Consider the following 15,214-nt stretch of genomic DNA (forward strand, 5'->3'; position numbering starts at 1 on the left):
TTTAAATTTAAACAATCGCAATTTAAAAATTGAAAAGCTTTTAAATTGTTTTATTTTATGGAATAATCTTCAGCTCTTCCATTCACACCTCGCCTAGCTTCCTAGAGAAGTGAGAGCTGTGATACAGTAGTCCAAGTGTTCATTGTTACCTTCTCACTTTGACCCTTTCATGAAATTTGAGATGAATGACTTATTTTTTAGCCAAAATTTGACCAGGGGTGCGAAGTCTCAAAGGAATTATAGGCTGAGCCATGTATTTAGGCAAGTCTGTCTATAAGGCCTTATATCATTTAGCCAAAGCAACAGAGAAATCTTGCTCATGTACCCACTGAGGGAGAGCCTGGAACTTTTGCCAACAGCAGAGCATCTACTTGATAGATAGACCTTAAAGTGCCGTAGTCACAGAAATATCCACATCTAGCGGTCTGGACACAGAAGTAGCCTGAAATTCAGCCTGGGGAAAGCCAGACAACTTTATCCCAAGTCAACAACTCCCAGTTCCTCATTAAAGTAGATTATTTTTTTTTTCACTCTGGAAACAGTACTTTTCCCAAAGCTTCAGCCTGCTGGGCCAAACTAAACATCTGTGAAGAAAATCCTTGTCAGTTAAAAATTCCAAGCAATTTTGTGGGAAATTACCTAACTGCCTATGGCTATGGACACACAGCAGGTCAGACAGGCTGAGAGCGATCCTCCTGTTGATGCTGGGTACCTAACTCCCTGCTCAGATACTCTCACTCCTATTGTTTGCATAAAGAAGCTGATTGCTCTGTATTAGTTTCACCTGAGCCTCCAACAACTAGGTGACTGGTTTAAATCCAAGCTCATCCTCATGCATCCTAGCTAGGGCCAGCAAATTCAGGGGGTATGTCCACATATCAAATTGCTTCATGACAGCAGTTCTGTTCTTTACCTCAGTTATGCCATACTATAAGGGATCCCAGCTGTTATTGGAAAAGAGGAAGAAAAGCACACCCTTGCCCTTTTACCATGTTTAAGCATTCCCCTTTTAAGCTTCTAATTTCTTCATTTTTCTCTTCACACTTGTCACTTATTTTAATTTATCTGTATTGCTCCTTCTTAGAGTTGGTTTGCTAGTTACACAAAAAAGATGACAGACAGCCCCAAGCAAAAAACTGTTACCTGTATTCATTAAGCCAGCCAGATCAACACACTGGCTTTCAGATCCAGTGCAGTTTACAGTTTCATTACCACACTGGAAAGAATCCACGCTGTAGCAGGCGGGACACTGGAATCCATTGGGCACATTGTTCTCCGGCGGCACTAGGAGGAAAGAGATAGGATGCAATTGGTTTTAACATGGGAAGGACAGTGAGGAGCCAAGTGCTGGCTTAGCGTACAAAGCCTGACCTTGGTACAAGGCAAGCAGAAAAGGGATGGTGATAAGCTGGAAGGGAGCTCACATGAGACAGATGCTGTTCGACAGGCATCACCCACACAGCAGGCCAAGCGGCTCCTTGCTTTCACCTTCCCATAGTTCATGGTGACAGGGCCCATCTGGCAAATTCTGGATGGCAGACAGGTCTTGATCGACGAAGGGATTGCCATCCCCCCTGTAATGGGGCAGCATCAAATCATTAGCCACCATGTAATTCCTTTCCCCTCCATTTGGTTCCTACAGCAGCAACTGCTCAACAGCCTTCCCAGGACCTGACAGACACACCCCAAAAGCAGTGCCAGTTACACTGGTGATCCCCTCAAATGAACAGGCATGGTGTCATCACATCTGAGACATCAGTGAGGAATTTCTCACTGGAAAGGGATGAAGGCACAGCAAACATCTCACCTACCTATTGTAACTTCATGCAGAATGATGCCACAGGTGTCTGTATCACCACTGCAGGTTTCCATGGGGCCATGGCAGTTTCTTCCTATGTTGTGACAAACTTCACACTGAAGCATGGTTCCTGGATGAGGAAATAAGACATATTTCTGAGCAGAAATCATGAGGGATTTCACTTCCCTTTTCATCTATTATTCTCTTCCTTCTGCTTTTGATCAGCAATTTTCATGTTTCCTTATTGTCACAAGCGTAAATTGATCTAGTTAACTCCATTAGTTAACATAAAACCATGACACTTATTTTTCCAGTTACATGTTCAGTTTGTTTGTTCTTTTGCATTATTTCCTATTATTATTTTATCTAGTATGATCTTGAATACAGGGAAGTGCAGGGAAGCCTTTCTGAGCTGTGATTTTACATTTTAACTACCGATACCTGGCCAGCATGCCTTGTCTTTTAGTAAATAATGCTTGCTTGATTTTGTTGAGGATGTTAAGAGAAGCACACCTACAGACCCCTCTGTCCACAAAGGCAATTGGGTGTCCCTGGATTTGCAGTCCCCAAGTCTTCTCTTTGTAGTGAGCAGGGGAATTCAAGGAATTAGTGACTGAGGGTCTGCCAGCAGTCACTATGCTATGGACAAACTGGGAACAACATATCTCTTTGTAGACATCAGAGGAATCCACTTTACTGACTATCTACTGTTTCAGGACAAGAACTTCTTAAGCAGACCAGAGTAACAGGCAGTCAGTAAGAGAAACTTAGGAAGGATTAAAGAGTTTATGGAGAGATAACAAACAATATAACCTCCTTGATACAACAACCAGAACCCAAAGGTTCAGCATGTAGATCAGTGCATTCAGGGCATCTGTTGGTTCCCCAAAACTCAGGTGCCATGTAAGGCACCCTGCAGCAGCCATGACATCTGCATATATGGCACAGGACCTCCACAAGACTAATGCTCTTCTCAAGCAGAGCTGATGGACAGCTGAGTAGCATATGGTGTTTAAATTAAAATCGCTGATCCTGGACATAAGCAAATCAACCAATCCCTTAAATCTGCAGTCACTGTTGGTTGGATATTGGTTCAGCTGCCAAAATCTACCCTCGAGTAATTCAAATCACTCCTGTGACTGTCCCAGTTAGATTGCTGTTGACGACCATGGAAGCTTAGACAGCCAGCTCATATTGTGAACACCTCCACCTCGGCTCATAGTCTCAGATATCCCAAGCCCACTAATGCTTACCCCATTCCTTATCAAACTTCATATGAGGGATTCCCATGCCTCAGATGCCAGGAACATCCCTTCATATAAAAACACCCATTCCCAGATCTATTCTAAGTCTTGCAACCCCACAGGACCCAGCAAAATACTCACCTGAGTCTAGAAAAGTCAGGAGAAAGCTGAAGCCAAGAAATACTTTCATGCTGACAGATTGTAAGGACAGGGAGCTGACAAACCTTGCTAAACACAGCGCTATGTACCACAAGGGCTTTTTATAAAAGAGCGTGATGGATATATCAGTGATTTGAGGAAGTGGCAAATGCAGAAGTCCTAGCTGTGGAAGCATATCAGAGACTACTGGTAGCACACAGCATGTGAAATGCTATTTATTTTTTCATTTAAATCATATTTCTGCCTTTTCACCCGTGCGAGACATGCTATATATCATTCCCCAGTGTAGAGTATGCAGCCTGTGGGAAAGGCTGGCTTGCCTGGGATCTGTCAGGTATGTGTCCAGTTCAGACTTTGTTCAAACAACCTTCAGCCTCTGCCATACATATGAATGAAGGAGAAGAAACCATTTGAACAGCCCTGTTGTGCTCTCTCCAGCAGGCCCAAAGAAGCAAAGTGTAGCAAGAGCTAGTCAGGAATTTTCCTCATGGCTGAGTTTTTGCTGGCTGGTTTCCCATCTTCCTTCCCATCAGACAGTCAGGAGCTCTCATGCCTTGAGTACAGCAGTAAAGCAGACAGCAGCAGAGCAGTGAACTTCCTTTCCAAACTGGCATGCAGCTTCTGTTTGCAAAATGACTGCCAATATATGCCTGGAGGAGGCTTGATCAGGGTTTCCTGGAGATGAATATGTCAGAGCTGCAGAGTGGGTCCTCTAGGGTGCAGGTTTTTATATTAACTAAGTGGAAGTTGATAAGAAATTCTTCTATTATTCCTTTGTCCTTTAAGTCAAACCATTCAGCAGAGAGAAACTACCGATGTGACTGTGACACAGCCTGGTGACAGCGTTACTTCCATGCCCTGGAATCCAGTGACAAGCTAAGGCCAAGCAGTTGGGGCCAGTCTGCTATCAGCCCAAATGTTCCCAGTCCCTTATGCAGCTTTTATATGCCTCATCAAAATCATTTCCTACCCGGAAGATACCCTCTCCGCTCATAATAATAATAATAATAATAATAATAATAAAACCCATCCATTTTCTGTGTCAATTACTTGTTCTTCAGTGCAGTAGTTGAGACTGGCAAAACCTGCCAATCTGGTTCACCAGAAAAGCACATGCAAAGCAGATACCCTAACTACATCATGCAGGGATTAGTGTACCCATCTCAAAGGACAAGAGAAAGAGGAGTGCCACTGTTTCCTTGTTGGCTATAGACTTAAGAAGCTCCTAACAATCATTTTTCTCTGCTGTACTGGCACGACTTAGTAATGCAGCCAGGTGGTGGGACACCAGACTAATTCTTACTCTTGATTAGGAGCTTCTGAACAGCCCAAGGGATAGTGCCTAGTCTGAGTTTCCTCCCAGCGTTTCACCCAGACCAGAGAGGTGGAGATTTATTGCTTCTTCCCACCTAAGTGCTGACTGGGAATCAACACTTGGAACTGGAGCAAGGGATAGAGGCATACTGATGGTTCACAGGAACAGAGCCATCTCTGCTTATGTGGGAGCAGCGACCAGACCATATGCCATGTCCTTCTAGCCATTCAAAATTTACCTTTTTCCCCAGAAAAAGGTAATCAGTAGATGCAGCCTCATGGCTCTGCTTCCAGTCCTATGGGAACAGCCCACATGTAGCACACATGAATGCTTGAAGTCCCAGTTTGGTTTGTCAGCAAGAGGTTTAGCATTTTCCTGGAAAGAGTAGCTGCAACAGGATGCTAATTGATGCATACTGATTTCCCGAGGGGACTCCTCTATGCACAGCCCTGTATTCACTTTGAAAGTGATGCTGTTGTTACCAACTGGGTACCAAGCAGGGGGATGGGGTGGAACCACACTCTAAAGCAGATCTCAGGCAGGAGTTGCAATAGCAGAGCTTCCCAAGGGGAAACATGGTCTCCGGCAACTCAGAGCCAGTGCCCATCCAATGGACATTTACAGGAGTACAGGGACTTTTTAATTTACCTTTGATCCTATACTATTTAAGATAACAACCACATTAACACTGATGAATTTTTTGTACCCAGGCCAGAGGTTACCTTTTCAACTGAAATAATTGCAGGTGAACCTGGTTGCTTTTCAAACATCCTGGAAAGAAGATAGATTTGCATGCATGTTAATATGATGAATGAGCTGTCTGCTCTTACATGAATGATCAGCAGTGTCATCTTCAAAATAATTGAGACAACAGCAACTACTTAATCACATCCACTGGTGCTGATATAAAAAGTAAGCCCCTTATTAGGCATTCATATTTCAACTTCCTCTTCAGCTTCAGCACATGCCTTAGTAAATATTTGCCAGCAGCAGAGCTTGTTTGCTAGGAGAGATCCATGCTGTCAGCTGAGGTAGATTTTAATGGTCCATTTGATAAAGCTAATGCTGCCATGGGCTGGTGTCAACACATAATGAATATATAAGAGGGGAAGTCTTGTAATACAGTACTGATAGCCATGCATCTTGCTTATTATTAATAGCAATGGTTAAGGCCCTTGATATGCAATAGAAATTCAGCATTTTAGGGATCACTTTTAAGTGTGCAAGTTGTGTCTGCTCTACCCCTTGGAAAACCAACATCCTGATTTAACATACAAGAAGGGCTCTGGCTTTTCTAAATGGCCTCTTTGTTTGCTGCTTTCTGTAAAAGGAATCCCCCATCTATAAAACTGAACCCTGGTGATGAAGGTCCCAGGTCCCATGAAGAACAGGTGGTTGCATTTTGCATTATACAGGAATTTGTGAAGGAAGCAATGAATAGAAGGGGAATTTATAACCTTCCTCTAAAAGCCTAACTTTGTATGCAAAAATGGAGCCAGCCAAAATCAACCTGGAGAGGAGGCATCTATGGGTCGCAGGTGCTGGGCTGATCAAAGATTTATTCATCCCTTTATTCATCCACTCCCTCTCCCCATCAGTCAGCTGCTCACATCCGGACAGCTCTGGCACAGGAAGCCTCCTTAGAGCAGTCTATGAGATACTGGTAAATTGGAGATGTGTAATGGTAAAGGGATCTGATTTTGCCCTTGATTGCCTTTATTATTAAAAGTGTGACTTTATCACTTTCCCACCCCTCTCTTCCCACTCACTTAATTACTAGCCAAGTCCCACCAGCAGGAAATAAGATCTTATCATGAAGAGTAGTAGTCATGGCTGAGTAAGACATGCCTTGGAAAGGGCAGTTGCAGCCAAGTCAGAAAATCAAATAATGTATGCGTTTTCAGCAGGCCTGAGACAAATGGCTAAACTGTGGCAATAGACCTTCCCCATGGTGGGAGGTATTTGCATGCAAGATTTTCTTTGAACCATAATGCAGATGCAGCTGCTCTGCTTGTACCAGAAGCCTTTGAAGTCTGAAGAATCAAACCTCATTTCCCATCCGTTCTTAAACTGAACTGATGGGGAACTGAATGAACTTTAATTACAATGTTTGTTATTGTATCTCCTAGACGTGTGACCTCACTCTGTCAACCTCATTCCTTTCTCTTGCAGGATTTTGCCTGTATGTGCAACACACATGATATTTCCAGTAAGCCCAGGTGTTGTGCACTTATCACTTCAGCCTCCTTTTTCCCATTATTTACTATGAAGCGTAACACATTGTGTATGGAAAAGCCCAGAAAGCCATGCCCTGCAGCTTCAAGAGATATGCTCCAAGCTTTCGAAATGATGCTCATCTTTTCCATCACATTTCAATCCAACATTATTCATTGTGTGATAAATATCATCCAGATGAGTGTCATACAGGTTTGCTCAAAGCTTGCATCGGTTCAGGCAGATTTTCTAGTCAACAATCTCTTTCAAAAAGCCAGAACTGTTATTAGTCTAGTTGCTTTCAAAAGCTGAAGAAAGCGCATTCATTGTCCTTCCATTTTCTTACACATTCTTGAGGAATTTTGCCCACTAGTGGGCTCTCAGGTAAAATAACTGTTTGACCAAGTAATTGTAATACTGTGGGATGTTCAAGTAGTACAGCAAACTTCAGATAAATATTCGAAAATAGCAAACAGAGAACAGCAAGAGAGGGAGATCTAACCAAATCTCCACAGAATCCAAGGTGGATGTGCTTATGTTAGCACAGTATAAGCTGATACAGCTTGGGGCACACACCATGTAGAGTAGTAAGCTCAGTTCCTGCAGGCACATCAGGTGCGGAGGTGTACTGACCTCTAGCATCCACAGGAAATGAAGGGAGCTGTGTTGTGTGGCATAGAGATGCTCGCACTGGAGAATCCCTTCTGCTTGGAGTAGTGGTCAGGGAGTCAGAGACCAACAGCAGCTGTTGGTGACCAGTGTCCAGAGCTGTCCACAAAACACAACAAGTAACTCTGACATTTCTTGTCATCAGCTGGGAGGATTGGAGAGGAGCAATGAGCAAAAGAAGATGGGCAAACTTGAAAGGGGCAGTCAAAATCTTCCATGGACACCATGCTCATCTTGGCTTCTACCTATTCAGCCCAAAACAATGTGAATTGGCATTTCTCTTTCCAAAAAACAGGCTTGTTGAGAGGCTAAGAAGCAAGAAGAAAGAAGCTCTCTCTATGTTAATGTATGGTAATAAATACATTTTCACACATAGGCACTCACTCTGCTACACTAACCAGAAAGATACTGATTTCAGCAAGTCAAAATGCAAGACGTCCTGGCGCCCTTTCCAAAATATTTGTTTATATAAAATCAAAGTTTTACAACAAACACATGTCCCAGTAAAAAGCTTCTTAGCATATCAGTGACATAGATGCAAGCAAAATCCCTCTAGACATGGTCTTTAACTGGTCTGCCCCACATCTTCAAACCTGGGATATTATAAATATACCTAATATGGGTGATATACTGATAAAAGGACGGGGTTTGTTTGTCTTTTAGACCTCAAAGAATCATCTGGGAAACCACAAAATTTTAATGAGCTTGCCCCGAACATTAGGTTTTATGGAAATAGATTAAAAAATTTTGCTTTACAACTTAATCACGCAGTATAATGAGTAAAGAAAAAATAATGCCATACAGAGAAGACATGGGAAATTCCTGCACTAGTTGTATGAAATGTATGAAAATGAAAATTAGGCAGGGATACAACGAAAATCATAACAAATGTGAAAGAAGACAGACACGTATGTAAAATAAGGATTATAGGCTTATAAGAGACAAGGGCAGCTCCCTATCAGGGCAAGAAGTAATCCTTAAGTTTTCGGTTCACATTTGAACTTTTGCAGGAAGACAGAGTAAAAGAATGAAGAATAAAACTGGAATCCATCTCTGTATGTTATCTTAGGAAAAAAAATTGTTCAGAACAGCCAAGCCACTGAGTTTCCTAACTGCAGATCTGGTGGTACTATGGGGCACAGCTTGGAGTGTCAGTTCAGGGAGTAATTTCTGAGGACTTGTCTCTGATTAGACTGAATACTGAGGAATGCTTCTTCTCTCATTGCTGCTTGCCTGTCTGACTGAGACATGGGAGCTCAGGTAATACAAGCAGGCAAAAAGCTCAGAAAATCCTGGCATGAAGAACCATCATTTTGTGATCTGTTAATTACAAATGCAACTATACTTCTAAGGAGTGCTCTGAATATGGTTTTGTCCTTAGAAAAGAAGGTGACATCAGCAGTGAAAAATTCGCACATGCAGATCCACGTACAGAGGCAAAAAAGGGCTTAAAGAAAAGCAAAAGCAAAGAGGAAGGTGGGTCTTTGGCAGACATATGCAATCATTCTTATAAGTAGATGGTGTACAGTCTGCACACCCCAGCAGTGGGACCTATACTTCCAGAGCACAAGCTTGTTCAGTTTTGAAGTTGAAGATCAAGAGAAGTGTTCAGTTTTGAGGCAGCACAGTGATGGGGACAGTATGGAACCCTGAATATAGACATTGAGATAGGGCTCAAACATAAGTATCTGCTGTATGCTCCCTTGAGTTGCTGAGCTAAACTGCTGTGATGGGATAGCTGTAGGTCTTGTGTCAGGTCTGACAGCTACATGGCAGTTTTTCAGATACTGTGGGGCATTTCAGATAGCATATATGTGTCTGAGTCTTAGCATGCAAGCTGTGTCCCATCTGAGGAACCTGTGTCGCCCGTGCATTGTTTTCTCCTGTGGCTCTACAAGGTTCTCTACATCAGATGATCTTAATAACTTTGTGGATTCACGAGATGATATGATGTGAGCACCATATGTATGTGCAGAAAGAGGTAAGACCAGTTCATAGATGCTAACTTGCTCATGGTCTCAGACAGCATAAGCAATCCTACTATGTTACTGCTACCTTCTCTTATGATGCTTGTTCCCATGACATCGCCATTGCAATGACAATCCCACTGTGATGACACCAAGAAGGCTCTCCTGGTCAAAAAGCCATGCACAGGTGTGGCAAGACATATAGCATAATGCAAGGTTTGCTACAGCTACATCAATCTAAACATATCTCTTTTATACTACCTGTTGACAAGGGAATAGATTTTGTGTTCCATATAGGTCTGTACCCACCAAGACCTGCTATTTATGAACAAGGTGGAAAGCGCTGCAGAAATACAGAACTTGACCTGACTTTTTCTGGGCCAAGGATTAGATATTTCTTCCCATATTGTTCTGTCAGAGCTGAAGGGTTCTTGCAAATGGAGTTGGGTAGGCAGAAAGCCAGCTCTTTATATTGGCAGGCACAGAGAGGACAAGGTGGCAGCAACCCAGGTTAGCTTGGCTGATGTTGGCAGGGAATTACACTGTTAACACTGTCTTCAATGTGGTGTATGCTGGGTCAGGAGTGTATGAAAATATACCTGCTGCCTAACCACCTATATTAGGCATTCTGGCTAAATGAACTGAAATTTATTCAGAACTCAGACCTGGTTTTCTTCAAATCCCTTTTTTGGAATGATCCATCAGCATCCAGACCTAGTACTGTGGAAGCATGAATCCCATTCCCATCATTAGCTCTTGGTGGAACCTCTGGCGTGGTCCCAGGTTCATCCTTCCAGAGGTATATGCATCTCCATCATGAACATCAATTCAGTGCTCCTCCTGCAAGGAAGGCAGGAAGATTAATTTCTTGTCATACATGGTTGAACTGAAGTCACTCTACATTTGGATACCCAAATAAATGAGAAGACATCCTCTTACAGGAATCAACTGGAGATTTCAATTTCACAGACCTTCCTATGCCTCCGGCTCTCCAGGTTTTGGCTTTCTACATGTTCTTAGAAAAAATAAAAAAATAAAAATCTAAGAACATGATGCTTACTTAACATTCTACCATTAACACAAAGCGCATATAACTTTGGCTCTTCTCCTCAGCTGGGCTGACTATTAAGGAATAAACTACAATACTTTTGCAGACAGAGGAATGGGTTTCCAGGAGGGAGGAAAGGAAAAGCCGCAAAAGAAAAAAAAACAAAAACCCAAAGCTGAGATTAAAATTCTGTAATCTTGGACAAAAGGCCAGTGTACTGATCCAAAAGAGCCTTTGGTCCCCAGAGGAAATGTCTTATTAATGTAACTCATATTTGGGCTATGCCAAGGTTACATCGAGCAAGATAAGTCTTTGTCAAAAGCAGTCTGCTGGCAAAGCCCCACATTTTCCACTGCCAAGAAGGACCTCTCATTTCAAGGATGCCTTCCACCAGCAGTGACTGCACCTGCTGTTTTGAGAGCCCCCAGCAGGCAGGTTAACACTTCCAGAGTTAGCCTGCATTTCCACTGGAGAAGGGGTTCAGTTTCCTTACACAATATTTAACAAGTGCTCAAAGCCAGAGATGTTTTCTCTCCTCACTTCAGCCTAGAGCATGACTGCAAGACTCAACTAGCCTAGAACTTTCACAAGGCATCTCCGAGATGAATCATTACTACAAGGTATATGATTACTTAACATATTGTATGCACAACCAGATGAAACCAGCTTTCTCCTCTCTTTTCTTTCTCCTTCATCCAATCTCCCCAATTATCTTCATCCAACGAAGCCAAGTTCCTTTCAATACCTCAAACTTGCCAGGGAGAGCTGTCCCAGCTTGCTAATTAAATAACCCTCTAAATAAGACTCTGGCTCAGAAACTTAGGTGAGAATATCCCTTAAGTGCATAACAAGGAGAGCATGGTTGGATGAGTAATTGATTCAATTTGGATTGAAATGGAACAATCTAGTTGTGTCCTACTCTGTTTTCTCCTCCTATATTGGCAGAGACAAAATGCCTGCAGCAGGTCTGTTCTCAAGGCTCAGAAATCAGTTGAAGACTCTGAACTTTCCTTTAAAGGGTGACTAGCTCCAGTCATCATCAGGGATTCACAAGCAGCTGTTCTCTTACAGAAGAACAGAGATGGGAGATGGAGGTCCAGGGCTGCATGGGTGGACAGCACTTTTGCTTTGGGGATTATCTAAGTGGCTGTTTTTCAGTGGGGTGATGACTGGACTTTCAGGACTGGATTGTAAGTTGGAGAATGATCCCAAGGCAGCCAAGCAATGGGCTGAATGTCATCCATTTTCCATCACAATTCATAGATTATCTTGTTCACAGAGGCAGTGCCTGCCCTGGGACAGATAATATCTGAGCAGTGACAGCTTCGGCATGATTTCTGGAGAGAAGGCAGGAGAGGACTGACAACTGGCAATGGGATAACCAACAGGGAGCCAGGTACCTCGTGAGGGAGAAAATCAGAGGATGTCAACACTGGGAGACTGCTGCAGAGTTGTCTAATTTTACCTTTAGGAGATAAATTGTAGTGGTACAACTTCATGCCGGAGGCAAGGGAGATGTATCCCTTTTTGCCTGCATGCAGCACCCAGTGGATCTAAAAGCAAAGATAAGAACCTGATATGGAGCAGCTGTTACTGTCTTCTTACCCCACCTTGACCTATCTGGGCCTGTAGGATCTCTGATAAATCTTTCAGCAAATGTACCTGGCTCGTACTAATAAACAGAGTAGATATGATCTCAAAAAACTTGGAGCAAGCTGCTGCCAGGGCAGAGATTTTTCCTTTTGCACTTCCAGGGAGAACTTCAGCTTATGTTTGGGAAGGCAGAACTGTATAGAAGCATGCAATACAGCAGCAAGTGCCATCTTAGCCATGTTTAAGATGGGATGGACTTTTTACCCCTCTGCATGCCCATCTGCAACTATCCTAACAGTATTTCTGCTTCCCCTCTGCTTCAGCTGACATCTGAATATGCAGAGCTGGGACACTGGATGCAAATGTTGTCAGGTCTGTAATGCAGAGACTGAACATTTCAAAACAGTTGTATGCTCACACTATCAGTGCTCTCCCTGAGAGTTGGAAAGCTGAAAACTTTTCTCTACCAGTGATAGCATGAAAATAAAGGTCCATATAACACATACAACAAAGTCTGGTGAGAGCAGGGGAGTCTCTGTTGTAACGTTTGCAAGTGAAGGGTTTTGCAGATGGATTTGTTGCATCTATCATAGCACCACATATGCCATAATGGTTTATGGCCTCAACCTTCTAGAAGAACCACAGGCCAGTAGTTCTTCCCATACTTTCCGGCTGGCACAGCTCAGAAAAAGAAGAATTGGTCCTGGACTTTCTGGGGCAGGGGAAGGAGTCTTTTCCTCAAACACTGATTTGCAATGGATTTCTACCTCTTCTTCCCAGTCTTTTTTTCTGCGAGGCTCTGATTCCCACCACTCATCTATCCTGCAGGCTTTAGCTTGAATGTTGCCACCTTATTAATTGTGAATTGAATTAGGCAGGAGGCAATTAACTGCACTGGAATTTTCCCAGGGTATCAGAGCAAACATACTCAGTGGTATCTGATGAGATCTTTACAGACCACAAGCAACACAGATATCATGTATAATGATGGTGCTTCCCACATTTTCCTTAACGTGCTTCTGGGACATTGTGCTGGAGGAGTAAATCAGAGGGAAGGGTTAAGACACACCTCCCTTCATGAAGCAATTGGGATTTTCTTTGAGATCTCTTTGAGTGTGAGTCTGCTGCTGTGGTTATTCATTCACAAATAGCTGAAAAGCTGTCCTCAGCATGAGCCACATCTGGCGTGCAAGCTGTGCACCCACACAAGCACTGCTGAGCCTGCAGAGAAGGGTCCATCATCAGTGCAGGTATCTATGAGGAATACTCCTGCCCTCTTCCCACAATCACATCTTACCTTATTGTCAGGCTGAATATGAGCCTCATCTCAAACTGGGCAAACCACATACTGGACTGTGCCAGGACAGCGAGAGCTTCTGTCTGTGTTGTCTAACCCAAATCAAGGGAGATATTAAGAAATAACAACAAGGGAGGGCTGCCAAGACGAGGAGACGACCAGCGGTCCCATTGGCAGAGTCTGAGGGAGCTAGGATTGCTCAGTCTAGCAAGGAAGAGACTGAAAGGGGATAAAAGCCTACAATGATTTGAAGGGCAGCCACAGAGGTGGGTAAATAAATACAGAGCCAAGCTGCTTGAGCGCTGGGGATAGCCCAGCTTGTCCAAGCAGAAGGCTGGAGGGGAGATCCCAGAGACCTCCTCTGACTAAAACTTGTGTAGTCAATCTTCTCATCAGCTTACCAGCAGGGAACTGCTTTCATTGAGAAATTAGTCAGATTTGTCTGGGATTTGATTTCAGACAGATCAGTTCTGAAAGTTCCCATGCCATTTTGGAAACAGAGGTGAGTGATCTGTGGCAGACAGTGTTCAGACTGGCACCACTACCAAGAGCAGTCCACCTGTAATCCAAGATACCATCTAAGATAAGTTTGTATTTTGGGCCAAACACAGATCTGTAGAGTCCTAATTGCAAGTCTCCTGTCCGTGTAGTACAGTATGTGAATGAATGACTGCAGACTTCAAAATCTAGATTAGGGGTAAGTCACCCTCTGCCAAATCACTCTTGGTTTACTACTGTGTCAGTCTTAATCCAAAGCTTGTAGTGAGTCATGTGTGCTGCTGCGAGTGGGAGAAGTGTCCTGCCCCACCAATATGGTAACAATTTAAATTAAATAATTTCACAGGGAAAAGATTTCTTCCTGACCAAGGTCATTTGCAGGGAGAGGGAGCAAGATCTGAGTGTGAATGTAACTTGGACTTGGGTTTGGGTATAAAAAGAAAATGAATATTGAGATCTGCATTTGCTCCCTTGAAGGACAATCTACTGTTGCAGTTTGCATAAGCAAAGAGCAACAGGGCAGGTAGAGAAATAGGTGCCGGGATAGTGAGAAAGTTCATGCAGGCAAACCTCAGGATGACTTGCACAAACTGTGAGTTTCTCTTACTCATATCTTCCTCCAGCCTATTCAACCCTTCTCTTTGTTTGGCTATTGTAGACAAATTCTTTATTTACTTTTCTTTAGCTTGACTAACATCTCAGTTCTTGTTGAATTAACTGTCACCCCAAGAAGGCAGTGCCAATGGGTGTGCTAATGCTCTCTCCTGCTCATGATACCACAATACTTCAGGGAACGAAAGTGTTACAAGCTGTATTTCATTCACCTGTATGGACTATGCTGTGTGCAGGTACTGCAAATAGAATGTGAAAAAGACATGTTATCCCAAAAAGCTCTTTGAACTGCAGTAGGATTAGGGAGAATCCCTAGGGGCCCCAGGGAAGCTGTACTCTGATTTATACAAAGCCAGTGACCCGCAATGGCTCTGGTTCCGTTTGGAACAGCATCAAGATGCAAACTGTGGGTTTCTCAACTAACACCTTTCCTCAGTGTGAGCCAAATAAGAGCATTGTCTTAGCCAGGAATAGTAGATCATTTAGTGGTGTAGTGAATCCACAGATAAACAGACAGCTACAAATGATGTTTTGACATATCATTGGATGGGCTGGGATCACACTGCTCACCACAACTCATTAAGCTGTAATGTCTTTATTACTGCTGTTCACATGTCTGTAGCCCAGGCTGTACCAAAGGGGAAAGAAAATCAAGAAATCTGAATTCTCATCATGCCTGAGTCTGACACCAGACCAGAAGCAATGGCAAAAACAATGGTCAAAAAAAAAAAAAAGTTGTGCTGCGCAATGTTAATAACTGCTCCAGAAATGTTTTTCCAAATCAGATTGCCAAAGAAAAA

At 43.1% G+C, this 15,214-nt stretch overlaps 1 protein-coding gene across 1 annotated transcript in view; it reads right to left on the minus strand.

Annotated features, from left to right (window-relative positions):
* The window catches only part of LOC104914759 (phospholipase A2 inhibitor and Ly6/PLAUR domain-containing protein-like), a 3,969-nt gene extending 649 nt beyond the window's left edge, over positions 1–3,320 (minus strand). Inside the window, exons 1-4 of the mRNA XM_031557186.1 lie at positions 3,184–3,320; positions 1,812–1,928; positions 1,425–1,574; positions 1,144–1,284 (exon numbers count right to left, since the gene is read on the minus strand). Coding sequence (XP_031413046.1) covers positions 1,144–1,284; positions 1,425–1,574; positions 1,812–1,928; positions 3,184–3,232 — 457 coding nt within the window. The 5' untranslated portion in view covers positions 3,233–3,320. The remainder of the gene's footprint in view (positions 1–1,143; positions 1,285–1,424; positions 1,575–1,811; positions 1,929–3,183) is intronic.
* Positions 3,321–15,214: the final 11,894 nt, after the last annotated feature.

The sequence above is a fragment of the Meleagris gallopavo genome, chromosome Z (genome assembly GCF_000146605.3).
Source record: "Meleagris gallopavo isolate NT-WF06-2002-E0010 breed Aviagen turkey brand Nicholas breeding stock chromosome Z, Turkey_5.1, whole genome shotgun sequence".
In the NCBI taxonomy this organism is placed as follows: Eukaryota; Metazoa; Chordata; class Aves; order Galliformes; family Phasianidae; genus Meleagris; species Meleagris gallopavo.